Consider the following 21,485-nt stretch of genomic DNA (forward strand, 5'->3'; position numbering starts at 1 on the left):
CCAAGAGTTCCATCCCGCTTCCACTTCAAACGTTCCTGAGGACCACGCCGCAAACCACGCCTTGCTCGTTCTCCCCGACGCAGAATTTGAATCTGAATCGCACAATCGCATCCTCCACGGCTTAGAGCGCATACCTCCTTCGCATCATCATCCGAGCCCCGAGCTCTCCCACCCTACCGTCACAATGCCGAAAGAGAAGAGGAAACGGCATGGTGCTGCCGATTCCAGTCCGTACACGAAGCCCTCGGGAAAGACTGCTACAGCGAATGGGGCGTCTTCCGCCGCGACCAACATATTTCGAATGAATAAAGGCGAGCATATTGGGTGATGTGCTTAGGGCATCCGCTGAGAGTTGCACAGATCTCGGTCAGCACGTTCTCAAAAACCCAGGGATTGCAAGTGCAATTGTAAGTTATATCAGTCATGGCTAAAACTATTTATTGACGTTTGTAGGTTGAGAAGGCGAAACTCAAGCAATCGGACCAAGTGCTCGAAGTCGGTCCCGGTACCGGTAACCTTACAGGCAAGTCTCCGAATGCCCATCCGTATCTTGACGAGCTATGCTGACTTTCTGCCCCTAGTTTTAATCCTCCGAAAAGCCAAATCAGTTACAGCAGTCGAGATGGATCCGAGAATGGCCGCCGAACTCACAAAGCGCGTACAAGGCACACCGGAAGGAAAGCGGCTGAAAGTCATGCTCGGAGATGTCATAAAAACGGAGCTTCCGTACTTCGACGTCTGCATCAGCAACACCCCTTACCAGATCAGCTCGCCGCTCGTCTTCAAACTGCTTTCTCTACCTACACCGCCGCGGACATGCATACTCATGTTCCAGCGCGAATTCGGTTCGTCATTTCCCTCCCATCCACAACGCTCTCGCTGTGCTAACATACGCTCTCACAGCAATGCGCCTCTTCGCCAAACCGGGCGACAAACTATACTCGCGCCTCTCCGTCAACGTTCAATTCTGGGCCAAAGTCTCGCATATCATGAAGGTCGGCAAGAACAACTTCAACCCGCCTCCCCAGGTCGAGTCCAACGTCGTCCGCATAGAACCAAAGCATCCACGTCCGCAGATCGCATACGAGGAGTGGGACGGCCTGTTAAGGATATGTTTTGTCCGCAAGAACAAGACACTACGAGCGAGCTTTTTGGGCACCACCGCTGTCGTGGATATGCTAGCCGGCAATTACAAGTTATGGTGTGCGCAGAATGATATCCCGGTTGATGATTCGCCACTGGACGGAGCGGAGGCGGACGGTATGGACCTGGACATGTCTGTAGATCAGAAAGACGAAGAGGACGAGTGGAACGGTTTCAGCGACCCTGAAGACCCAGACGACGAAGTACCCGATTTCTTCAAGCAGGCGACGAAACGGACAAAGGGCGCGGGGAAGAAGAACAGGGGGAGAGTTACGCAGCTGGTCAAAGAGAAGATAAGGAAGGTTCTCGAGGACGATACGCAGCTGGCGGATAAACGTGCGCGGTTGTGCGACGAAAACGACTTTTTGAGCCTGTTGGCTGCGTTCAACAGCGCGGGTTTGCATTTCAGCTGAAGCAAGAGGCGAGGAACAGGATGGGAGCATTTCACGGAGTTGGTGGCGTCTAACGAGCAGCATGCATGGGTAGACAGATACCAAAAAGCATCTAACACGGCGTTCTACGGGATATCAAGATTATGCTAGAATCGAGCTTTCACGAGGTCTTTTATATGGCCTCTTCGAATTGTCGCACCAGCTGTCCCTTCTCTTGTAGATACTCCTTAACCTGTTTGACCGTGTACTCTCCTCTGTGGAACTGCGACAGCCCGTTAGTAACATATTCTTTTACACAGTCGGACGGTGTACACTCACCATGCCAGCCCCCAACGCGGCATCCGTCCTCGTCTGCGCAAACACTTCATTAAAATGCCCCGGATTCCCCGCGCCACTACTCGCGATAACCGGGATCTTAATCGCTTCCTTCACATCGTTGATAAGCTCGAGATCAAATCCGCTATTCGTCCCATCCTTGTCTATGCAGTTCAGCAAGATCTCTCCCGCGCCCATGGCCTCCACGGCTGTGACCAGCTGCCTTACATCAAAGTCACGGCCCTCGCGCCCGCCTTTGATAGTGCATTGGTACCAGCAGTATTCTTCGCCGTTGGGGCCTGGGGTTTTGGTACGGATAGTATGGTGTGGCGTGGAGGAAGGTGAATGGACGTAGACGCGGCGGGGGTCGACGCTGATGACCACCGCTTGGTTGCCATAGGCGGCGGAGATAGTTTCGATAGCAGTGGCCCCGGTGAGTTTCTTGCCTCTCGCGTAGTATTCCTCCGCAGCGGTGACAGCATCAGAGCCAATGGATACCTTGTCGGCGCCAGACTTGAAGTACATAGTCGCAATATCCAGTGCTGAGATCTTAGTCCCGTCCGTGTCTACAGTGTCTCTTATTCCACCGCCTATTGTCAGGGGCACGAAGACGGTTTCGCTTGTTCGACGGAGGATCTCGAGCATAGGCGTGTCGGCGACGGGGCAGTTGCGGAAGGAGGTTATGTTGAGGAAAGTGACTTCGTCGGCGCCTTGCTCGTAGTACTTTTTCGCCATGTCGACGGGTTTGCCTAGATTGCGGACTGCACCGCCGGTGCTGACGCCGTCTTTTTCTCGCACGTCGTATTGGTCGCCTTTTGTTACTACGAGATCTCCTTGATCGTTTGTGCGGACGTCGAGGCAGGCGATGACTCTGCGCGTCAAGCCTTCTTTCGTTGCCGACGCGGGTGGCTTCTCTGGTAGCTTTTGTGACTTCGTGCCATCGAGGAATGCTTTTATGACTCTGAGGCCTGCAGCGCCGCTCTTCTCGGGGTGGAATTGGGTTGCGAAGACGTTGTCTCGCGCCACAGCTCCAACGAACTCTTCATTCCCGTACCGCGCAGTAGCAACTGTCCAGCCAGCCTTCTCTAATTCACCATCTGTGTACGGTGCCGCATAGGAGTGCACGTAGTAGTATTTCGAGCTCGGTCGTAGTCCGTAGAGCGATTCATCCGTGACCTCGCCGGTCCGCGACGTATTGGCGTTATTCCACCCAATATGCGGCACACTCTTATCTTCGTCCTGGAACTTCTTCAGCCGTGCGGGAATCAGGCCCAGTCCCTTGACCTCTGGATCCTCTTCCGAGCCCTCAAACAGCGCCTGCAGACCGACGCATATTCCCATAAATGGCTTCCCGGCTTCGATGTGCGCTCGTATCGGCTCGATGTAGCCAGCTTTGTCGAGTTGCGTTAAGCAGTGGCCGAAGTGGCCGACGCCGGGAATGATGAGCTTCTAGGGGCGCGGCTGTATCAGCGCATGTCAATTGATGTGTATACGTGACGGGCATGGAACTCGTACTTCTGCGGAGGGCACGTCGGCGGGTAACTTGACCCATTCGACGGTGTAGCCGACTTTCTCGATGGCATTGACAAGCGAGCGGACGTTGCCCGCCACGTAGTCGAGGAGGTGAACGGTCGGCATGACAGGAAGTGCAATCGCCAGGAGCTCAGAGAGGGATGATTGACGGCATGACGACTGAGTCAAAATAACTTTTGGTTCGGAGCTGCCCCGCGATCGGAGGGGCCATGGCGCTAACTAATAGGGGTTTAGTGTTGCCGAGATATCGAAAAGTTCGGGCAGAACATCGAAATGAGCGTTCACGCCTCCGCAACATCGCTCCTCTAGCCCCAAAAGCGATTTGTTCTCTCTGACCGCTAGGATGGTGAGAAAACTCAAACAGTACGTACTCTCCGAGCGTATGGACGTTGTCGTGAGCGGTCTCCTCCCACCGTTCCTCCCCAAGCCAATGCTCGCCTTCATACTGACAGCATTAGCCATGAGCAGAAGCTCTTGAAGAAAGTCGATCTTGTAAGTTCCATTCGTGCACCAGTTTTCAAGTAAGTAGCTAATGAAGTAGTACACCTGGAAATCAGACAACGACCACCGCGACGCAGCCATCGTCCGGCGCTATGCGATCCAAAAGCCAGACGACTACAACAAGTACAGTCGGTTATGCGGCTCGTTGAGGCAGCTCGCGCACCGCCTCGCGGCTCTCGACCCCTCCGACGCGTTCCGCCGAAAACACGAAGACCTCTTGCTCGAGAAGCTCTTTTCGATGGGCATACTGGGAACTGGCGGCGGTGGAAGGGGCAAGCTGTCTGACGTAGAACATAAGGTTACCGTATCTGCGTTCTGCAGACGGAGATTGCCAGTCGTCATGACGAAGCTACGTATGGCCGATCATGTCCAGGCGGCGGTTAAATTCGTCGAACAAGGGCATGTGAGGGTTGGAACGGATGTACGTACATCGCGATGCACATACCAGAGTCGTCTCAGTCACAAGCTAGCCGGGGTGCTCCTAGACAGCCACTCTAAGGCGCGTAAGAGACACTTTGGTATCGTTTCTGCTTCCTCTCCTTGCATTCTCCTGTTTAAACCCATAAAACGTATACTAATGTATGCCATCAACTGTTTAGGTTATTACCGATCCAGCATACTTGGTGACGCGGTCGATGGAGGACTACGTTACCTGGGTCGACTCCTCGAAGATTAAGAGGAACATCATGAAATACCGCGACAAGCTCGACGATTTCGAACTGGACATGATCTAGAAGAGGAGGTACAATTTTGCATCGGCTGGCGTTCATAGGAGGCATTTCATGGCGTTGGGATTGCAACTCTGCCCGACGATATCCGACATAGAGCAACATATCACACATCTTTCGGCGGTAGATGCATATTGCAGCTGCTGCCTTACCATCTCAGCTTTCTTTTCGCTCCTCGTTTCTATCGTAGCTCACTGTCAGCTCTCCTCTCCCCACGCGCTCACGGTTGGACACCGCTCACCGCCTTTCCTCCGCAACTTCCTTCCCGTTCTGGGATATCAAAGAGGCTGAGTCGCTGCATCTTCATTAAGAGGGTGTTGTTGGCAGTTGGACCGCGTGCAATCGCCGACACACTGTAGCACCGCCACGATACCCGCCACACGTATACGGACTGCAAACGCTTCGCGTGACTGTGGCACCATTGCGTTACGAAAACGGTATCGAATACGAACTACGAGGCTGCAGCAAAATGTGGCCCGCGTCGGTTGATTGGCCTTGGAAGAGCATCGCCAAGAGCGTCATTCAGAGCATGATTCGCTTGCCCAACGATGCCGCATACAACCCATGTTCCTTTTTCTTCAACTCCAGACGTGGCTGCAGAGGGGTAGAAGGGGCTGAGTGCCACCCCGCATCGACTACCGGTGAGTACTGGAGCTCCTGAAGGCAACATCTTTCTTTGTGTTTAAAGGTGCTTGACTTTTCGTGACTCAATGCATCACCACTTCCTGTACCTTCCTGTCCGCCCCTAGTATTCGCCGCTAGGAAGCAGAAAAGCATGTCAGTCCACAGATATGGCCTGACGGAGCTGCACTCCGGTATTGGCATCAACGGAGAACCGCCGAGAGCAAAGTAAGACGTTGTCCTTCAAACAGCATAGGTCTCTAATCCTAACAGCATTGTCTTCGTGCACGGCTTGAACGGTCATCCTCAAGAGACTTGGAGCGCCAAATATGCCTCGGCCAGCAGCGAGCCCGCAGACAGACGTACCTCTGATTCCGAGGCCTCGGTACACTCCCCAGCTCGCAAAGGCTCCGTGTTTAATAAGTTCCTTAAACGTACCAAGACTGGGCATCCGATTGGCCTCGGTGATCGCACTCTGTCCATCGCACCCTCTGCATACTCAATGGACGACACATCCGATTCTATATCCCCTCGCCCTTCCCCCGGCGCGTCGCCTGGCGAGTCCAACGTCGATCCTCTCACTATGACCGCCGAACCGGATGCGATGACCGTTCTTAGCCCGACTGCGTCCAACATCGCCAATCTCAGTGCTCCTCCCGTCCACAAGAAGAAGGTGTTCTGGCCAAGGGATCTGCTCCCCAAGGACCTACCTAATGCGCGCATCCTTACGTTTGGCTATGATGCAGATTTGGTCAAGATGAGCAGCACGGGGAAAAGCGCGAAATTGAACTTCACGCAACACGCCCATGACCTCTGCATCACACTCAACAGGGAGCTGCAAGACGATATACCAGCTATTCTCTGCTGTCACAGCCTGGGAGGTGTATTGGCGAAGCGTGTAAGTCGTCGACTCTCCACATGGCTAATGCTGGTCTAAACGGCGTAGGCTCTCTGGGAATCTAAAACGGACAACAACCCGCTTCAGCAACGTCTCTGCAAGAATACTAAGGTCGTTATATTCTTCGGATCGCCTCACCGTGGGAGCTCCACAGCAGGTTGGGGTGAAATAGGCGAGACTCATAAAGCGCATATTGCAAGGGATTTAGCTGACTCGAATTGACAGGCACGAAGATAGTCTCGATGGTGAAATTGGATGCTGCGCAACATCTTGTCAGCAGCTTGAGGTTAGATAGCGAAATTCTAGACAACATTCACAGCGACTTCATGAAGTTATTGGTGGAGGGAAGGTTCTGGATTCATACTTTCCAGGAGGGAAAGCCAATCAACAACGTGCTCGGCAAGGTCAGTTGCTTCTGAGATGGCATTGTATGCACCTGCGAAGGCCACCAGGGTGGCCGTTACGCACTTCGTCATAGCCGGAGAGCGTGTGCATTAGCAGCTGACACCCTTTCTTTCAGGTGGTTGAAGACTTTAGCTCGAAGATCGACGAGACGACGCCGATGCAAACACACGAAAACATCGCCGCCAATCATCGAAATATGATTCGCTATCCGACAGCACAAGATCCTGGCTACCGCAAGGTGATCGGCGCGCTTCGTCAGTATATGAACATGCTCGACAAAAAGCACGATATCGAGCGAATGTGTGAGTACACTTCGTACAACTTTCTGTGCCTCTCCGCATACGAAGGATTCGCGCCCTAACAGTTCGGCATAGCCATTGCCAGTAGTTATTCCGCGAAGGAGATGCCTTTGAGGACATATTTTAGCGTGCCTTACGAACGTAATGAGAATTTTGTGGGCCGGGAGGAGACCCTTGAAGCGATCAACAGGGTCCTCTCCACTGGTCCAAAGTATACGCCATTCATTGCGCTTCATGGCTTGGGTGGCATCGGGTATGGCACTCACTCGACCATTCCTCTGTGTCAAAAGCTAACGATGCTACAGAAAGACGCAAGTCGCTATCGAACTCGCCTACCGCTGGCAATCATTTTTTCCCAACCACAACATTTTCTGGCTGAATGCAGGAGCGGTAGACCGCCTCGGCGAAAGCTTGCAATCAGTCCTGGACACGCTCGAGATCCCGCACTCGGCTGAGACTAATGTCCGGAACGTAGTCGAAGAGTGGCTGCGCAATAGGTCGAACGGCCGTTGGCTCTTGATTGTCGATAATGTCGACAACGAAGCGGTGCTTGACGAGAACAACGGCAAAGGCGCTTTCAAGATGCTATCCTGTATTCCCAAGACAGATCACGGCCATGTTCTTTTCACCAGCCGATACAAGAAAGTGGCCATGAAGCTGGCGCCCGACACGGTTCGCATCGACAACATGCCGAAATCCGAGGCCCTTGAGCTACTGAAAGTCTCCCTCCGCGAGCAGTATGACAAAGACCAAAACGCAGATGCGGAAAGGCTTCTCGAAGAGCTCTCATACATTCCACTTGCGATTGCACAAGCTGCGGCTTACATCAGGGAGAACGAGAACACCATCGCAGACTACTTGGAGCTGTACACGGAAAGCGAAGACAACAAGATGGAGCTCCTGGAGCAGTCCATCGCGGAACTGGGTACATCCGACCCGGATGAGTCTGACGACCGTAAAATGGTTCTGAAGACCTCTTGGATGTCTTTCGATCGGCTGAAGTCTGACGGCGCAGCAGGTCCGCTAGCGACGGAGCTTCTTAGCGTGCTCGCATTCCTCGACCGCCAGGAGGTCCCTATTTCGCTCCTCAAGAACTTCCGGCCCAAGGCTGGTAACCTAAAGCTGAATAATGCCTTGGGTATGCTGAAAGCTTATTCGCTGGTTACGGAGAACACGAAGACGAAGAATTTGGCTATTCATCGCTTGGTGCAGCTGTCGATGCGGAAGTGGCTCGAGCGGGAGAATCAAGTTGAGAAATACCGGGAGGGGGCACTCATCCTGCTGAGCGAGAATTTCCCAGACGGCTCGTTCAAGACGTGGAACGAGTGCAAGGCGCTCATCGTCCACGCCGACGCGATCCTGGAGCACACCCACGATTCTGAGAATCGTTCCGCGCGCGCGAAGCTCCTGCAAAACTGCGCCAACTTCCAAAACGGAAGAGGCCAGTATGCTGCAGCAGAAACTAAGTTCGCGGAAGTCGTGAAGTTACGAACTGAGTTGGTCGGCGCCGACAACACAGAGACTTTACGAGCCCAAGATCAGCTTGCGTGGACGCTGAGAAACCAGGCGAGGAAGGAAGAGGCCCTGGTTCTCGCGAAGCAAACCCTAGAGAAGAAAGTGCAGGTCTTCGGCAAGAATAGTGCAGAAGCACTCACCACCTCCCATATCATCGGCGCAGTAATAGGTGACCAAGGGAAGCATCAAGAAGCTGCCGTAGTCCATCAAGCCAATCTCGATGCGCGGAAAGAGTTACTTGGTGCCGAACATCTGGACACCCTCCGCTCAGCTGCCCACCTCTCACTCGAGCTCTGGGAGCTGGGTAAATTCGTCGAAGCGGAGGAGCTCGCGCGGCGAACCCTTGCCTCCCGGCAACGTCTCCTGGGAGAAGAACACCCCGACACTCTGGAAATTGCAGGGACACTAGGCTTCATCCTAGAGATTCAGGGCAAGTACCAGGAAGCCAAGGACCTCAAGCTCTCCATGCTCAAGTTGCGCGAACGCATCTATGGCGAAGACCATCCGGATACGGCGGACAGCCTGCACGACGTCGGCTGGATACTGCATCAAATGGGCGACTACGAAGGCGCAGAGCCATACTACGAGCGGAGCCTGAAGGCGAAACTTCGACTACTAGGCGAAACGCATCCCAAGACCCTAACGACCATGTGCAACTACCCCGTCTTCTACTGCGATAAGGGCGAATACGACAAAGCGGAAGAGCGCTCACAACGCTTGATCGCGGTCTTCAAACGCGTGCAGGGCGACATGCATCCACAGACGCTCGATGCAACAGGCGGCCTGGCGGTCATCCTCCGGCATCAGGGCAAACTCGAAGAAGCAGCCAAGGCAGCCCGGACCAGCATCGACGGGCGCAATGTAATCCTTGGACCCGACCATCCCTGGACGCTTCCGCCGGTCAGTCACTGGGGTTACGTCCTCACGCTGCAAGGCGACCACGCGAAAGGCGAGGAAGTAATCCGCACCGCGCTCTCCGGGCTCGAAAAAGCCATGGGCCCGGAATCTTCCAACGTGCTCACGTCCCTCGTCTTCCTATCCAAGAACCTACTCCTCCAAGCACAAACCGCTGGCAGTCCCTCGCCCTCCGACCCGCGCCTTGAAGAAGCCGAGCAGCTCGCTCGGCGCGCGCTGGAGAGCAGGAAAAAGTTGCTCGGCGAGCAGCACCCATACACGTATAAGACTATGCATCATCTGGCGAAGGTAGTGATGGCAAGGGGAAGGTACGAGGAGGCGGTGGGGCTGAGTAAGAAGGCGCTGGGGGGATTGTGCAGGACGTTGGGGAGTGAGCATCCAGATGTTAGTCTTTGTGATGAGGAGTTGAGGGGTATGGAGAGGAGGGTGGAGGATAGCGGCGGGAAGGGGAGTGCCGGGGAGGGAGTGGATGTGATTGATATCTGAGGAGGGGAAGGATGGGTTGGGAGAGAGACGCGGGATGTGGTGATGCGAGGTCCGCGCATCAAATTATAGTCGAAGAATGGAAATATTGGAGTACGTTGGATTCATAGGATCGAGCTAAGGACAGGTGAGAAGATAGGATGGTGTTAGAGTGATCCCGGCTATATATCTATCCTCTCGGGGCCCTTCAACTCCTAAACACAAATCGAAATGTCCTACTGTACGTATAGCAACGGCCCTCTAGACCCCCAAGGTAAAGCTCCCGCGTCGAGCCGCGCATACTAGCCCTGAAATCCTTCGACTTGGGCCTCGTCTTCGATGCCGGCATCCTCCTGAAGCACAGGCAATCAACATAGTCTACGCTAGTCCAAAAGTGGTTAGGCTGCATTGGCTTTACTTGCCGAGGTCGCGATTCTCGGGGTCACACCTTCTATCAACCACATAACGGACATCTCGGTATTGCTGCTTGCAGGAGCTCTCGTCCTCGCGGAAGATAGCTCTACAACTGATTATCCATGTATCGCATCGCGGGGCACCCCGACGTCATACTCCAGCGATACGCGCTCCGGCGCTCGCGAACTGTGGCTCTCCGCACGAGTCCACCTACGCATGTGAAGAGCCAACGTCTATCCCGACTTCTGGGAATGCAGCGACGTTCGAAACAGGTGGAGATTGCTATGGACGTCTTCTGGTGACACAGGGCGGTTCGAGCGGAAGCGTGACAACAGAGGAGTTCTTCGCGGCTGCGCCGTACCCCCTTTTCTTCCGGACTCCCAAGAATACAAGACCGAGATATTGCAAGAGACGAGACGACGCTGTTCACACCGCCGGACCTTGCGCTCTCTTCCAAGGTAGACTTTTCGATAAGGATAAAGTCCGCACCGCTGTGGGTCTATATCGAGCTTATCGGGCAGCGCTCCTGCAGCTGTCCTCGCTCGTTTAGGCACTGAGCGATGCGCGCAGCCAGGATGTCAGCGCCACATGTTTCGAAACAATTCCGCTTCAGAATTTCGACTGCGCGAAATGCATTGCGTGCGCCTGCATCATTCGTCGGCGCTTCATCATCTGCCCCTCGTTCGGCTGTTGGCTGACAACGTTCATCTACACTCATGCAGGAACCCGCAATCTTTATTTTCGCGTGCAGCGTGGGCGCGCTCTGCAGGGGAAAACTTATTTTCTGAGTTTCGAGGAAATTGCAGCGCTGCGGGTGCTTCGGTGTTGTAAGTTGGGTGGTGACACAGTCAGATGCCCTCTATGACTATTTCTTTGCCGATGACCCCGAGAGCGCGAGAAGCTTCACCAAGTCCGCTTTTTGACTTGACCATCGTTTGGCGTCCCTTCAGTTCTGCGGGTTTGATACCTGTGCCATTCGTTTCTCGTTCTTTTCACTGTCGCTCCTTTGGAAGTCAATTTCCAGTCTCTCTTTCAACGCTCGCTCGTTTCCGTTCTCCGGCAATATGAAGTCTGTTCTGCTCGGCCTCGCTGCATCGCTCGCTGCTCCAGTCAGAAGTACTTTTGTTGTCCAATGCTATAGCCGCCTCTTCGATCAGAGAGCCGATCCGGTCATCAGCCCTGGGGTGGCTTCAGGGCACGTCCACACCATTTCTGGGGGAAATGGCTTCAACTTTTCCATGACTTATGAGGATGCCCGAGCATCGCAATGTTCTACGTGCAACATCAAGCAGGATTTGAGCAACTACTGGTCTCCGAAAATGTACTTCCACGCGCAAAATGGGAGCTTCCTCGATGTTCCCATCATTGGTGACAATGACGGGGGAAACATGGGAGGCATGGCCATCTACTACCGTTCGTAGCGCCCTTATGCGACATAGCTCAACGGTACTGACTGCCCGCCAGTGACTCGCGGTGGGCCTAACAACGATAAACTGAAGGCCTTCCCACCGGGCTTCCGCATGGTCGCCGGCGACTCCAGCAAACGCAGCGAAACCGACGACTTTGCCGGTCGTGCAGTCACGCACAAGTGCGTCGGAGGCAGTGGCGAGGATACTAAGCATCTACCTAATGAGAAGTGCGATCAGATCCGTGTTCAGGTCACTGTACGTCTACTACATTTCAGCTCGATGAACAACTAGTTGATCATGGCTAGTTCCCCGCCTGCTGGGACGGCAAGAACCTCGACTCTGAAGACCACAGATCTCACGTATCGTATCCGGCTGAGGGGAACTTCGACGGAGGTGCATGCCCCTCAAGCCATCCTGTGCATCTGGTCACTCTGTTCTACGAGGTCTACTATGACACGCAGGGATTCAAGGATATGTGGTACGGCGACAAGCAGCCGTTCGTGTTCGCGAACGGAGATGCCACGGGCTACGGCTACCACGGCGACTTCGTAAGTCCTCTTGCCTCCACCCTCATGCAAACGCTCACCCCCACATAGGTAAATGGCTGGGACATTGACAAGCTCCAAGAAGGCCTCGACACATGCGTCGACGGCGTCGAAAACTGCGCCGAGCAAGTCTTCGGCGAATTCAACTCCCAGACCGAAACCCAGGCCTGCAAGCTCCCCGCCATGATCGACGAGCAAGTCACGGGTGCTCTCGAGGCCCTCCCGGGCTGCAACCCCGTCACCGAGGGCCCCGAGCCCGCAAGCCCGGCCCAGAACTGCGCAGCGCCGAAGCTCATGGCGGTTGCGACGCCCGAGATGGCGGGCTATGTCGACGTCACGAGCAAAGGGTACAAATACATCGGCTGCGGCAAGGACAATGCGGGTGATCGCACGCTCGGCGAAGAGCTGCTCACCGGCGACGACATGACGGTACCGAAATGCATCGACTTCTGCAAGGGCAAGGGGAAGCAGTACGCGGGCCTCGAGTACAGCGGCCAGTGCTATTGCGGCAGCAGTGTTGCGGCGGACAGGGCGCCCGTGCAGGGCTCCACGGGCAACTGCTTGATGAAGTGCTCTGGCGACGCGAACCAGGTCTGCGGCGGCGCTGACGCTATCAGCCTGTACGAGGCCTGCTCGGGCGGCGCTTGCACCAATGCAGCAAAGAGGATGAGCCGGCGCCTCGCAGGCCTGGAGAGGACCAACGCTGGTTTGTGAAGGGGAGGAAGCTGTGTTGGGAGATGAGGGCCTTTACTTCGCTTCTTCAAAGCCCCGATTTGGTGTGCGACTGGTGGACTGCGCTGCTGTCTTTCGCTTGGTACTCGCGCTGCTGGGCATGCTAGGCTGTTCGATGCTTCTCTTCTTGTACATATTAGACTTTCGCTTCGAACCTCCCTTCTTCCCCGATCTTTCCGGAACACTAGCAAAAGCCATGCATGCTACTGCCATCCTCCATTCCCAAATGAGTAACACACCATAGCCAACAGCCGCCTCAGGTAGGTGAACATGCACACACATAACCCCCCAGCTCACCCAGCTCGCTCGCCCCGGCCCCGGCCGCATACCTCCCGAGGTCCCCCACCACCCTCTCTCCGTCATACATCCTCCAGACACTCGCTGAACAGCACAGCAATCCCACGGTTCGGCTCCCCCGCCCCCAGAAACTACCTCAATACCGCTTGCTGATCCACCCCGGGCCGCTCCATCATTCGCTCGCGCGGGGCGATCTTACCTATTCAACCTCCCCCGCCGCCACCCCCAATCCAATCTGATCCTTGGTTATAGAATCCAGGGTTGCATAGTCGGATCGAACGGCTGCTGCCTTCCAAGGTTTGCTGGATTAAATCGAATCGAATCAGATCAGACTAGACTAAACTAAACTAAACCAGACCAGACCAGACCAGAGAAAAACGGTACTCACGTGCAAAGCTGCGCACTGCAATCATCCGCGCTTGGAAGATGACGCAGCAGAAACCACGTCTTCCAGAATCCGCACAAACTGCTCAAACTGCTCAATCAGCGGCACAAGTCTCCCACAAGCCCTCACGAGTGACGATCCACCCATCCAGTCGTCACTTGCATCCCCATCCTCCACCCACATTCCCCCAACCAACCAAACAACCAACCTAGCCGCGCCCCGTCCCGGCCGCACAAAACCCTCAATCTCACCTAAGGCTGAACCCCCGCCCACCCAATAAGCCGCAACCGATAGTGTCATAGCGGGGGCCGAATCGTTAGTCACCCGCCCTCCGCGCTTTGTATAGGCTAGAAGTGGATGGACAGGTGGGGTGAGCAACTTGTGCGGTTGGTTTGCTAGCTAGCTAGCGTCACGGGCTGGGCTGACCCGGCCCGGCCGCACAAACAGCGCAGAGTAGCCTGCGGGACGGGATACTTAAGAAGGGGGGCTTGCTTGCTTCTATTCCCCGCTTCTCATCTCATCAGACTTTGACTTCGACATCAAGACAGCGAAGACCAAGCCAATACTTTCGATACTTTCGACGAAACGAGAAACGAGAACATCGCAACAATGGGCAACTGCGGCTGCGCTGAATCTGGGACTTGCAACTGCGGCGCCGACTGCTCTTGCGATAACTGCCCGGTGCGTTTCCTCTTCCCTTCTATCCCTCCCTCCTTGTTCTATCGATGGAGTATTGTTGCTAATATGATGATGCGTGTAGCATAAATAAACAGTTTCGCATGGCATGAGCGAGATGGAGGGGATGTGAATCGGTGCGTTGCTCTCTGTGTTAGGGATGAGGCGGATAGAGCGGGGCTGACGAGTGCGGTGTAGAAATTGATTTGATGCATGTGGATGGACGGTGTTGCTGAGTAGGAGGAGGGGAGGGGTAAGAGAGGGAGTTGAGATTGTACGCTGCGGAACGGGAAGCGGAGGGGGGAGGGGGAGTTTGCAGGTAGCGGACGTCGCCACATCACAGAACAGAACAAGAAGTCAGTCTTTACGGAAGGATGGCTACCATCTCATCAATGTGTCGCACCTGTGGATTGTGTGAAGGAACTCAGTGAGAGTTTGGTTTGTTTGCTCCAATTTTGCTACTCCGTCGAGCTGGTGCGGTGCGGTGTGGTGCAGTGCAGTCTGCGATGAATGATCATCGCCCATCCACATCCCGCCCTCGTATTACCATTACTACGACCAGCAGTTATAACGAGCACTGCAGCTACACTAGTCGCAACCGCAACGCTGCCAGAACGAACGAACGAGCAAACGTCCAATTTGTATGTATTCCAGCCCTGCACGCACGCACCCGCACCTCGCCTGCCCTCCCCTCCTCAACCGCAGCACACAGTAACATTCTCCTGCATGCGATCGCCGCCCTTCTGACTGATATTGAAGCTCTCCCACCCAAAGATAAAGTACCCCAGATAGGCACCAATAAAGATGCAGATGATGATGTAGCCATTGTAGTACATAGCGAGCAGCATGATGAAATAGGCGACGGCGAACTGGAGCATGTGCAGCAACGCGCGGATAGCCTGCTGCAGCACGTTCGGGCGGAAGCGCTGGGTCGCGACAGGCGTGCATGCGGCAGCGGCGGCGGAGGACGTGGCGCCGTTCTTTGCGTGGTTGCCGGCGTCGGAGGAGGCGGCGGACGGGGGGGAGGGCGCGAGCGAGCGCGTGTATTGCGCGATGATGAAGCGGTCGTATTCTTTGCCGGCGCGGCGCAGGAATTCGAGGCTGATGACGAGTAGGATTACGCCGATGCAGGAGCCGGCGAACATGCCTTTGGAGGTGATGTGCCAGGAGGAGGAGAGGAAGCCTGGGGGATGTTAGTGGCTGGAATGAGGGAGCTAGGCGATCGTTTGGATCTGAGGTGGTGCTGCTCGTGGACATGTTCTCTCTGGTTGCGCTGGGCTGTCTGAGGGAGTAGCGATTGCTCGCCGATTCCCCAGACCGCCAGAGTCCAAAGATGTCCCATCAGAGCTGAACAGCCGCGGTGCGCATAGAGAAGGGGCTCTCGAACGATAGTGGTGCGGAGGGAACGAAAAACGTACATGCATCGATGGTGGTCCAATTCCACAACATCTGTCCCTCGTTAGCCACATCACCCACTGTCCAACCGGTACGACTGCTTGCAGCACCCCAGGTTGCCGGATACAGCAGCGAAAGCTGCTTCACTCGGGAGAGAGTCTCAACCCGTCTCTCCAGAGAAAAAGGCGAGGAAACGTGCAGAACTTACGCTAATCTTGCAGCTTCCGCCCATGCCCATACTGCTGTGATCCGCCATGCCGGTGCTCGTCGACATAGCAGCCGTCCCCGTCGCGGTGCCCATAGCCATGCCGGTGGAGGTCATCGACATCGACATGCTCGAATGGTCCATGGCGAATGTTTCGGTAGTGTGTGTGTGGGAGTATTAAAACGATCGATCGAGTTTTGTTTGAAGTTGAGGATGAAACCAGGTCCCCACGTGGAATAAAAGTGGAATAAAAGCTGGAGCCGGTAGCGAAAAGATGTAAGTAAGGCGCGCTTGACAGAAAGAACTGGTGATATGATACGATTGCCAGAAGACTGCGCGGAATTGAGCAAGTTTCCCAGCCTTGAGGCGGGCGCGGGCGCCGTCGAAGGTGAAAAAGGTGACAGGAGAGCTCGTGTATACAAACAGCAGGAGCAGCGATACGACGAAGACAACAAGAAGGACGGGACCGACCGACCGACGAACCGACCTACGACGGCCCAGCTGCGGTCTGCTTATAATTTGTCGCGCTCTCTCAACAGGAGGACAGGCAACATTGGCTCAATGATGCGCAAACCCCCTCAGCATATAAACGTACTACCCGCCCACCATGGCACCACGACCATGTCGGTGGAGCCGACCTAAGAAGCACCCGCGCCGCCGTCGTGCTCGAATCCAGGATTACACGAGAGCCATCGCCGTCGTCGCTGGAGCAAGGCAGGCCGTAAGCGCGAGCTGTGAGGTCGCTGTACGGATCCTCGGCCTCGGCCCGTGGCCTAGCTCGGCGGACAGAGCACATTTGCGCACATTATTGCACGGGACTTGGCTGCAGCCAGCCGGGTCAGTCCATCCATCCTCCGTTCGCTCGTTCGCCCGTGCCTCCCCACCAACAAGAGCAAATTCAAAAAGAGGCAGAGATCACGCCGCGATGTTGGACGGCGAGGATCCGAAAATTTTCTCGGCTGCGATTGTTGAACAGGCGAGGTACAGCGCGGTACAAGGGCCTGTTCATTACGACCACGTGCGATAGATGAGGCGCAAATTGATCTCGCCGGCGAGCTTGGGGATTGTGATCGCCGGAAGTGTCCGAGGGAGAGGGTGCGGAGGATTTGCGACGGGGATGCTGTTGGTGGTTCGCAGGTGTAGCCGACCGACTTGCATGGCAAGGCCCAGCTGCGCGACTGGGACGACTCTGGGTGTGGCGAAGGAGGGAAAAGCAGCCCTGGAGAGCGCTACTGTTGATGTCTCGTGTTCAAGTGACTTGTGTTTCCGAGATGGTCGTGTTCGCTGCCTCTGATTGCCACGTCCTTTTTGGCGAGTCGCGCTAATCCGGAAACGGAAGCATAATCGTGACACTCTGGATGATGGCTCCATTATACAGCGGCAAATAATTGTGCTCAACGTAAACCGTCCGTGAGTGATCATTTTGCACTCAAATGCTGTGTCTTTTATAATAACACTTATTAAGAAATAGTGATATTGGGCTGTTGCTACTGGCGGCAGTGGTAGCAGTCATTAATTAAGACGATAGCCACTCATTCATGGTAGATTGATATAGTGTTCGAGCTACATAAGAACAATATAGGTAGCATCCGGAGGGCGCCTCGTAGACCGATTCGCCTAGGATTCGTCAGCGAAGCAAGGCCACGAGGGACTCCATCCACAACTTCTGGTGCGGCATTCGAAGCTGCAGGTATCAAAAGCTTCACCCGGCAGTTGGAGCGACTATCGTATCATTTCTCGCAAACGGATCATCGTCCGGGTCGGTATGCCGAACGTATTCTGTCAGCTTCGAGATCCACGTAGCATTCTCGCTGCTGTAGAACGTCTCGACAAAGTGGAACATGAGGTCCAAGCCGGCCGTCACGCCCGACGAGCTCCATATTGGAGGTTCTCCGGAGTCATCTTCTACCCAGCGGGCGCGCGGCACCCAGGTCGTGTTGGGTCCGAAGGGTATAACGTTTGGCCAAGAGGTTTTGTTTGTTGTGGCCTGAATCCAGTCAATGATGCGTCCGGCAGGAAACGGGAGACGCTACCTTTTTGCCGTTCATGATACCGGCGCGAGCTGCCAGTGCCGACCCCGTGCAGATGGTAATGACATGCTTGACCTTGGGAGCCGTCTCTCTGATGTACTTCAACGTATTGTTCAGGTAAGGGCTTCGAATGCCGGCGCCGCCCGGGATGATGAGCACGTCCAGGTCTGGTGCCGTCTCGAACGTATGGGTAGGCACGATCTTTTGAAATACAGACGAGTTGAACGGGTTCATCACCGCCATAAGAGGCTCCGTCGTCACCGGGTCAAGTGTCTGCGAACACGGCGGTACAGATTAGCTTCAGTATCAGTGGAGAAAGGAGCCCAAAGCCTGTCTGAGCTGCCTCAAGTGCTACCCTGAGCGACCTTGGTTGGCTCCGAAGGGCAGAGTGGGTAGCATCTCGAGATTGACAGCTCTGGCATGTGTAGGGCGACACACGTACCTCCGAAATCCAGGCGATTTCCGTCTTGTGAACTTGCCCTATGAAATAGAGGAGCTCAGCCGGCCCCAGTACGTCGATGGAATCGAAGGCGCGGAAAAGGACGATACCGTAAGTCTTTGGTATAGTACCGTTCAGAGCTACACGGAGTTAGTAAGTATGCCATAGACGCCCGTCATTTCGCAAGGCTTCGAGGCGCCAATGCAACTTACAGGCAGTTGTCTGAGCCGACAACAAGCCCAGAAAGACCAAGTAGGCCCCAAGAACCTGCAACATCCCCATCACGGAGGCTTCAGAGCACAATTCAGCGAAAGCCAGAGGAGCGGACCCGAGGTTCTTCTAGGGGAGATCCACTCTATGATACCAGAAAAATGTACCTAGCCTCTCACGCTTCTTTAAGCTCCACCGGATTTTGGTAAGACCCTCCATCGGTGATCATGCGTGGCTCTGCTGAGGTTTATCCGGGAATTCCATATTGCAAATGTATGCCAAAGGCGTCTAGGCAAGGGCTGTGTACCGTCCGCCGGGCAATTGCGACGTATGAATTGCGGGGACAGGACCGGTGCCCGGAATCCCGGCGCTGCAAATCAACCAGCCGACGTAGTCTAGGTCATTTGAGCGCATTGTTTCGGTGCGACATTGCGATCTCTAAACGGAGAAAGCATTGGCGATGATGGTTGCAAGGAGATTGCCCAAGCGAAGGGTCCGAGCGGAAAAACCTTTGGCCGAAGCAATCGGCACGGAACTTCAGCCCACTGCTTACGCCCCGCCATCTATCAATGCGCGCAAATGCCCTCAACACGGTCCCGATTTAAGATGGCAAAAGAATGTTCATTGCTATGATGTGGCTATCTATCTCTGCGAACGCTACGGCCGTGCCGCAAACGCTAATGCAGCCGAAATCATCACCCATGAACGACCCCTCTTTTCACATCGCGTATGCTTTCTGGAACACCCCTACAAGAAAGAAAGCGTTGATTGACGGAAGAGATGTTCAGTTGAAGCCGGACAGTCGAATATTCTAGGCCTCCACTGTCAGATACCGCCAGATTCTCCGCATCATGTTTGGGAACGTGAGCAGTGAATACACAGGTACAAGGAGGCTCCACCTGCCCTTTTTGACCGATTCGACGAAGGCTGAATCCACCCTCTTGGCCGGTTGGGTGGGCCGGACGACCAAAATTGGCATCTTCTCGTCCAAACCGGTCGCTTGTTCTACTAGGCCAGGTTCCGATCCGACGACCTCGATTGGCGTACGAGGTGTACTATGCTTGAGGCTGAAATAAGAGCCGTCCGGGCTATCAACCCACGATCCTTCCATTCCCGAACTGGCGATAGCGGTCCTGGCAACCTGGGAGCGTGCCAGGTACAGGAGCTCGTCACCCTCGACCTTGATGATGGAGTTGTGCCACGGCGTTGGGATCTGGAACTCGTACGCCAGCATGGGTTCGAGACGACGATTCAAAGAATCGATGGGACGGACCATACTTTTAGGCAAGAGGCGGATTGCGAACTTTGGTCCGCTGTTGTTGTGGGCATGGATGGAGAGACGAATATAGTTTGGAAAGAGCAGCTCGACTAGGTTTGAGTATGCTTGGTTGCGCGAAATCATCTCTTGAGCGACAAGCGCGGCCGTTTTCTTACGCTGCTTCATGCTCAAAGCCTTCACCGAGGCAACCTCGGCAAGGTCCTCGAGCATAAAACGCGTTTGGCCGCGATACAGCTGAAGAGCATGCGGCTCCTGTTCCTCGATGCAGCTTCGGATGAACGCGCGGTCGGCTTGAGAGACACCAAGCAGAAGCTTCCTGCAAAGCTCAGAAGGGGCAGTGAGCTTCGTCTTCACTGGATGCGGGATGTTGTGCGACATAACCTGTCGGTACACTTAGCGAATGTCTCGGGTCAGGGGAGAAAAGTGTCACTCTGCCATATGTTAGAGCTTTAACTGCTAAACTCCTCCCGGAGGAGCTTTCCGCAGTTAAAATCGAAGGCATGCGACCTACGTACCCAGGACTCATTGAAAGAGTGGGAACTGTCCGGATTGGACATGAAAATGTCTTTCAAGCCCTTGAAGCGGATGGCTGGGACAGGCCCCTCCTCCACTGGATACTTCTCCTTGTACATCTCGATCAATTGCGCATCATAGGTATCGACCTTGTCGTCGTCGACGCCGACTGAAAGGATTAGTACTGTTGCTCGCTCGCCCATCGGCCTGATTATACGTACTACAATCAGAAAAGACGTGGCCATCACTGATGACCCAAAGAGTTGCGCCTGGCTGCGAAAGTTGAGCAGATGTCTCAGACCAGATGGGAACGTTAACACTCCAGCACGCCTCAGCTTTTATCAACAGCGGAAAGCCACTGCGAAAACCTTCAACGAATAAATGGATCCAAGATATGCTAGAGTGTGTAACGTGATCTACGCACCTTATACACGTGGCAAATCTCCTTGACAAAGCTGCGGAGCACGTCTATGGCGATGTGCTCGCCGAGATCTGGCATCGTACCGCCGACCTTATTGGGGTTCGGAGACTTGCATGGGAAGGCAGGAAGGCAAAGGAGTATCGGAATGCTTCTCTCGACGAAACCGTACGCCTGATCCATGAAGTTTTGGCGTCCAAGGGCGTGCCACTGGTCATCGCGAGAAGCGTTCTTGAGCTTCTGCTCGAAGATGTCCGCGATGATTCCGCATATTCTTCGGTGCTCGTGTGCCGAGGTTTGTGAGAGTCGCGCGAATGGCTGGAATTGCGTCTCCAACAGGATGAAGTGCTCCGCCCAGGCATCGAATACATCGCCAACGAGAGACTTGGGTCGAGATGTCAACACACCCAAGACCAGATTATTGGGATGCGCGATCTCGGCGACCGTCGTATGCAAGTCTTCATTCCGATACGATGGCGGGAAGTTGGCTCGGATTTCACACAGCGCGGGGATGTCGGCGGTGATTTGCAGGGAATTGATCTGTCTCCCCGAGGGCAGATGCAGTTGACTCCATGAGCCTTGGTTGGAGCAAATCTCTTCCCTCAACTGCGGCCAAGCTCCGGGCAGTGCAAGAGAGTTTCTGCCCTCAACAGCCAGGAGAGTACCGTTTGATTCCCTCCAATACAGGCCGTGGACGGAGTGGTATGTTGAAAGACCCTTGTTGAGCGCTGACATTGTGGAATACTAACGAAATTGGGTATCCACTATGAGAATGGGGAGAGGGGAAAAGAGGTTGAGGATAGGAATAAAGC

The 21,485-nt window shown here is 54.7% G+C and overlaps 12 protein-coding genes across 12 annotated transcripts; 6 read left to right on the forward strand and 6 right to left on the reverse strand.

Annotated features, from left to right (window-relative positions):
• Window positions 1-37: 37 nt before the first annotated feature.
• Window positions 38-2,004, forward strand: BU26DRAFT_470334 (dimethyladenosine transferase). The gene is made up of 6 exons (XM_033825338.1): window positions 38-311; window positions 361-407; window positions 454-523; window positions 582-845; window positions 904-1,797; window positions 1,854-2,004. The coding sequence occupies exons 1-5, from the start codon at window positions 185-187 to the stop codon at window positions 1,554-1,556; spliced, it is 1,161 nt and encodes a 386-aa protein (XP_033675644.1). The 5' UTR covers window positions 38-184; the 3' UTR covers window positions 1,557-1,797; window positions 1,854-2,004.
• On the reverse strand, window positions 1,650-3,488 carry BU26DRAFT_470335 (imidazole glycerol phosphate synthase HisHF; the record flags this gene model as incomplete). Its single annotated transcript, XM_033825339.1, has 3 exons — window positions 1,650-1,797; window positions 1,854-3,299; window positions 3,366-3,488. 3 exons carry the CDS (start codon window positions 3,486-3,488, stop codon window positions 1,708-1,710), a joined length of 1,659 nt encoding a protein of 552 aa, XP_033675645.1. The 3' UTR covers window positions 1,650-1,707.
• Window positions 3,489-3,667: 179 nt separating this feature from the next.
• On the forward strand, window positions 3,668-4,736 carry BU26DRAFT_525864 (uncharacterized protein). The gene is made up of 4 exons (XM_033830607.1): window positions 3,668-3,746; window positions 3,842-3,875; window positions 3,925-4,305; window positions 4,484-4,736. Exons 1-4 carry the CDS (start codon window positions 3,727-3,729, stop codon window positions 4,616-4,618), a joined length of 570 nt encoding a protein of 189 aa, XP_033675646.1. The 5' UTR covers window positions 3,668-3,726; the 3' UTR covers window positions 4,619-4,736.
• A 651-nt stretch (window positions 4,737-5,387) lies between these two features.
• On the forward strand, window positions 5,388-9,751 carry BU26DRAFT_587175 (TPR-like protein; the record flags this gene model as incomplete). Its single annotated transcript, XM_033834678.1, has 7 exons — window positions 5,388-5,461; window positions 5,507-6,131; window positions 6,180-6,288; window positions 6,357-6,535; window positions 6,652-6,838; window positions 6,911-7,088; window positions 7,141-9,751. The coding sequence occupies 7 exons, from the start codon at window positions 5,388-5,390 to the stop codon at window positions 9,749-9,751; spliced, it is 3,963 nt and encodes a 1,320-aa protein (XP_033675647.1).
• A 1,305-nt stretch (window positions 9,752-11,056) lies between these two features.
• On the forward strand, window positions 11,057-13,012 carry BU26DRAFT_525866 (WSC-domain-containing protein). The gene is made up of 4 exons (XM_033830608.1): window positions 11,057-11,554; window positions 11,606-11,805; window positions 11,856-12,098; window positions 12,147-13,012. Exons 1-4 carry the CDS (start codon window positions 11,206-11,208, stop codon window positions 12,807-12,809), a joined length of 1,455 nt encoding a protein of 484 aa, XP_033675648.1. The 5' UTR covers window positions 11,057-11,205; the 3' UTR covers window positions 12,810-13,012.
• Window positions 13,013-13,360: 348 nt separating this feature from the next.
• BU26DRAFT_525868 (uncharacterized protein) lies at window positions 13,361-14,190 on the reverse strand. Its single transcript, XM_033830609.1, has one exon. It carries the CDS (start codon window positions 13,807-13,809, stop codon window positions 13,534-13,536), a length of 276 nt encoding a protein of 91 aa, XP_033675649.1. The 5' UTR covers window positions 13,810-14,190; the 3' UTR covers window positions 13,361-13,533.
• BU26DRAFT_525869 (uncharacterized protein) lies at window positions 14,086-14,428 on the forward strand. Its single transcript, XM_033830610.1, has 2 exons — window positions 14,086-14,321; window positions 14,383-14,428. Exon 1 carries the CDS (start codon window positions 14,119-14,121, stop codon window positions 14,272-14,274), a length of 156 nt encoding a protein of 51 aa, XP_033675650.1. The 5' UTR covers window positions 14,086-14,118; the 3' UTR covers window positions 14,275-14,321; window positions 14,383-14,428.
• Window positions 14,429-14,537: 109 nt separating this feature from the next.
• BU26DRAFT_525870 (uncharacterized protein) lies at window positions 14,538-15,367 on the reverse strand. The gene has a single exon (XM_033830611.1). It carries the CDS (start codon window positions 15,327-15,329, stop codon window positions 14,880-14,882), a length of 450 nt encoding a protein of 149 aa, XP_033675651.1. The 5' UTR covers window positions 15,330-15,367; the 3' UTR covers window positions 14,538-14,879.
• BU26DRAFT_525872 (uncharacterized protein) lies at window positions 15,246-15,859 on the reverse strand. The gene is made up of 2 exons (XM_033830612.1): window positions 15,788-15,859; window positions 15,246-15,633 (listed from the first exon to the last, which is right to left on the reverse strand). The coding sequence occupies exons 1-2, from the start codon at window positions 15,851-15,853 to the stop codon at window positions 15,526-15,528; spliced, it is 174 nt and encodes a 57-aa protein (XP_033675652.1). The 5' UTR covers window positions 15,854-15,859; the 3' UTR covers window positions 15,246-15,525.
• A 57-nt stretch (window positions 15,860-15,916) lies between these two features.
• On the forward strand, window positions 15,917-17,200 carry BU26DRAFT_203955 (uncharacterized protein). The gene has a single exon (XM_033820571.1). It carries the CDS (start codon window positions 16,392-16,394, stop codon window positions 16,809-16,811), a length of 420 nt encoding a protein of 139 aa, XP_033675653.1. The 5' UTR covers window positions 15,917-16,391; the 3' UTR covers window positions 16,812-17,200.
• Window positions 17,201-17,257: 57 nt separating this feature from the next.
• BU26DRAFT_544892 (class I glutamine amidotransferase-like protein) lies at window positions 17,258-18,901 on the reverse strand. Its single transcript, XM_033831757.1, has 4 exons — window positions 18,466-18,901; window positions 18,257-18,393; window positions 17,818-18,087; window positions 17,258-17,771 (listed from the first exon to the last, which is right to left on the reverse strand). Exons 1-4 carry the CDS (start codon window positions 18,533-18,535, stop codon window positions 17,487-17,489), a joined length of 762 nt encoding a protein of 253 aa, XP_033675654.1. The 5' UTR covers window positions 18,536-18,901; the 3' UTR covers window positions 17,258-17,486.
• BU26DRAFT_535801 (uncharacterized protein) lies at window positions 18,752-21,408 on the reverse strand (the record flags this gene model as incomplete). The annotated part of the gene is made up of 5 exons (XM_033831308.1): window positions 18,752-18,901; window positions 19,473-20,123; window positions 20,258-20,424; window positions 20,477-20,528; window positions 20,680-21,408. The coding sequence occupies 5 exons, from the start codon at window positions 21,406-21,408 to the stop codon at window positions 18,752-18,754; spliced, it is 1,749 nt and encodes a 582-aa protein (XP_033675655.1).
• Window positions 21,409-21,485: the final 77 nt, after the last annotated feature.

Source organism: Trematosphaeria pertusa, assembly GCF_010094035.1.
Source record: "Trematosphaeria pertusa strain CBS 122368 unplaced genomic scaffold BU26scaffold_28, whole genome shotgun sequence".
NCBI classification, from domain to species: domain Eukaryota; kingdom Fungi; phylum Ascomycota; class Dothideomycetes; order Pleosporales; family Trematosphaeriaceae; genus Trematosphaeria; species Trematosphaeria pertusa.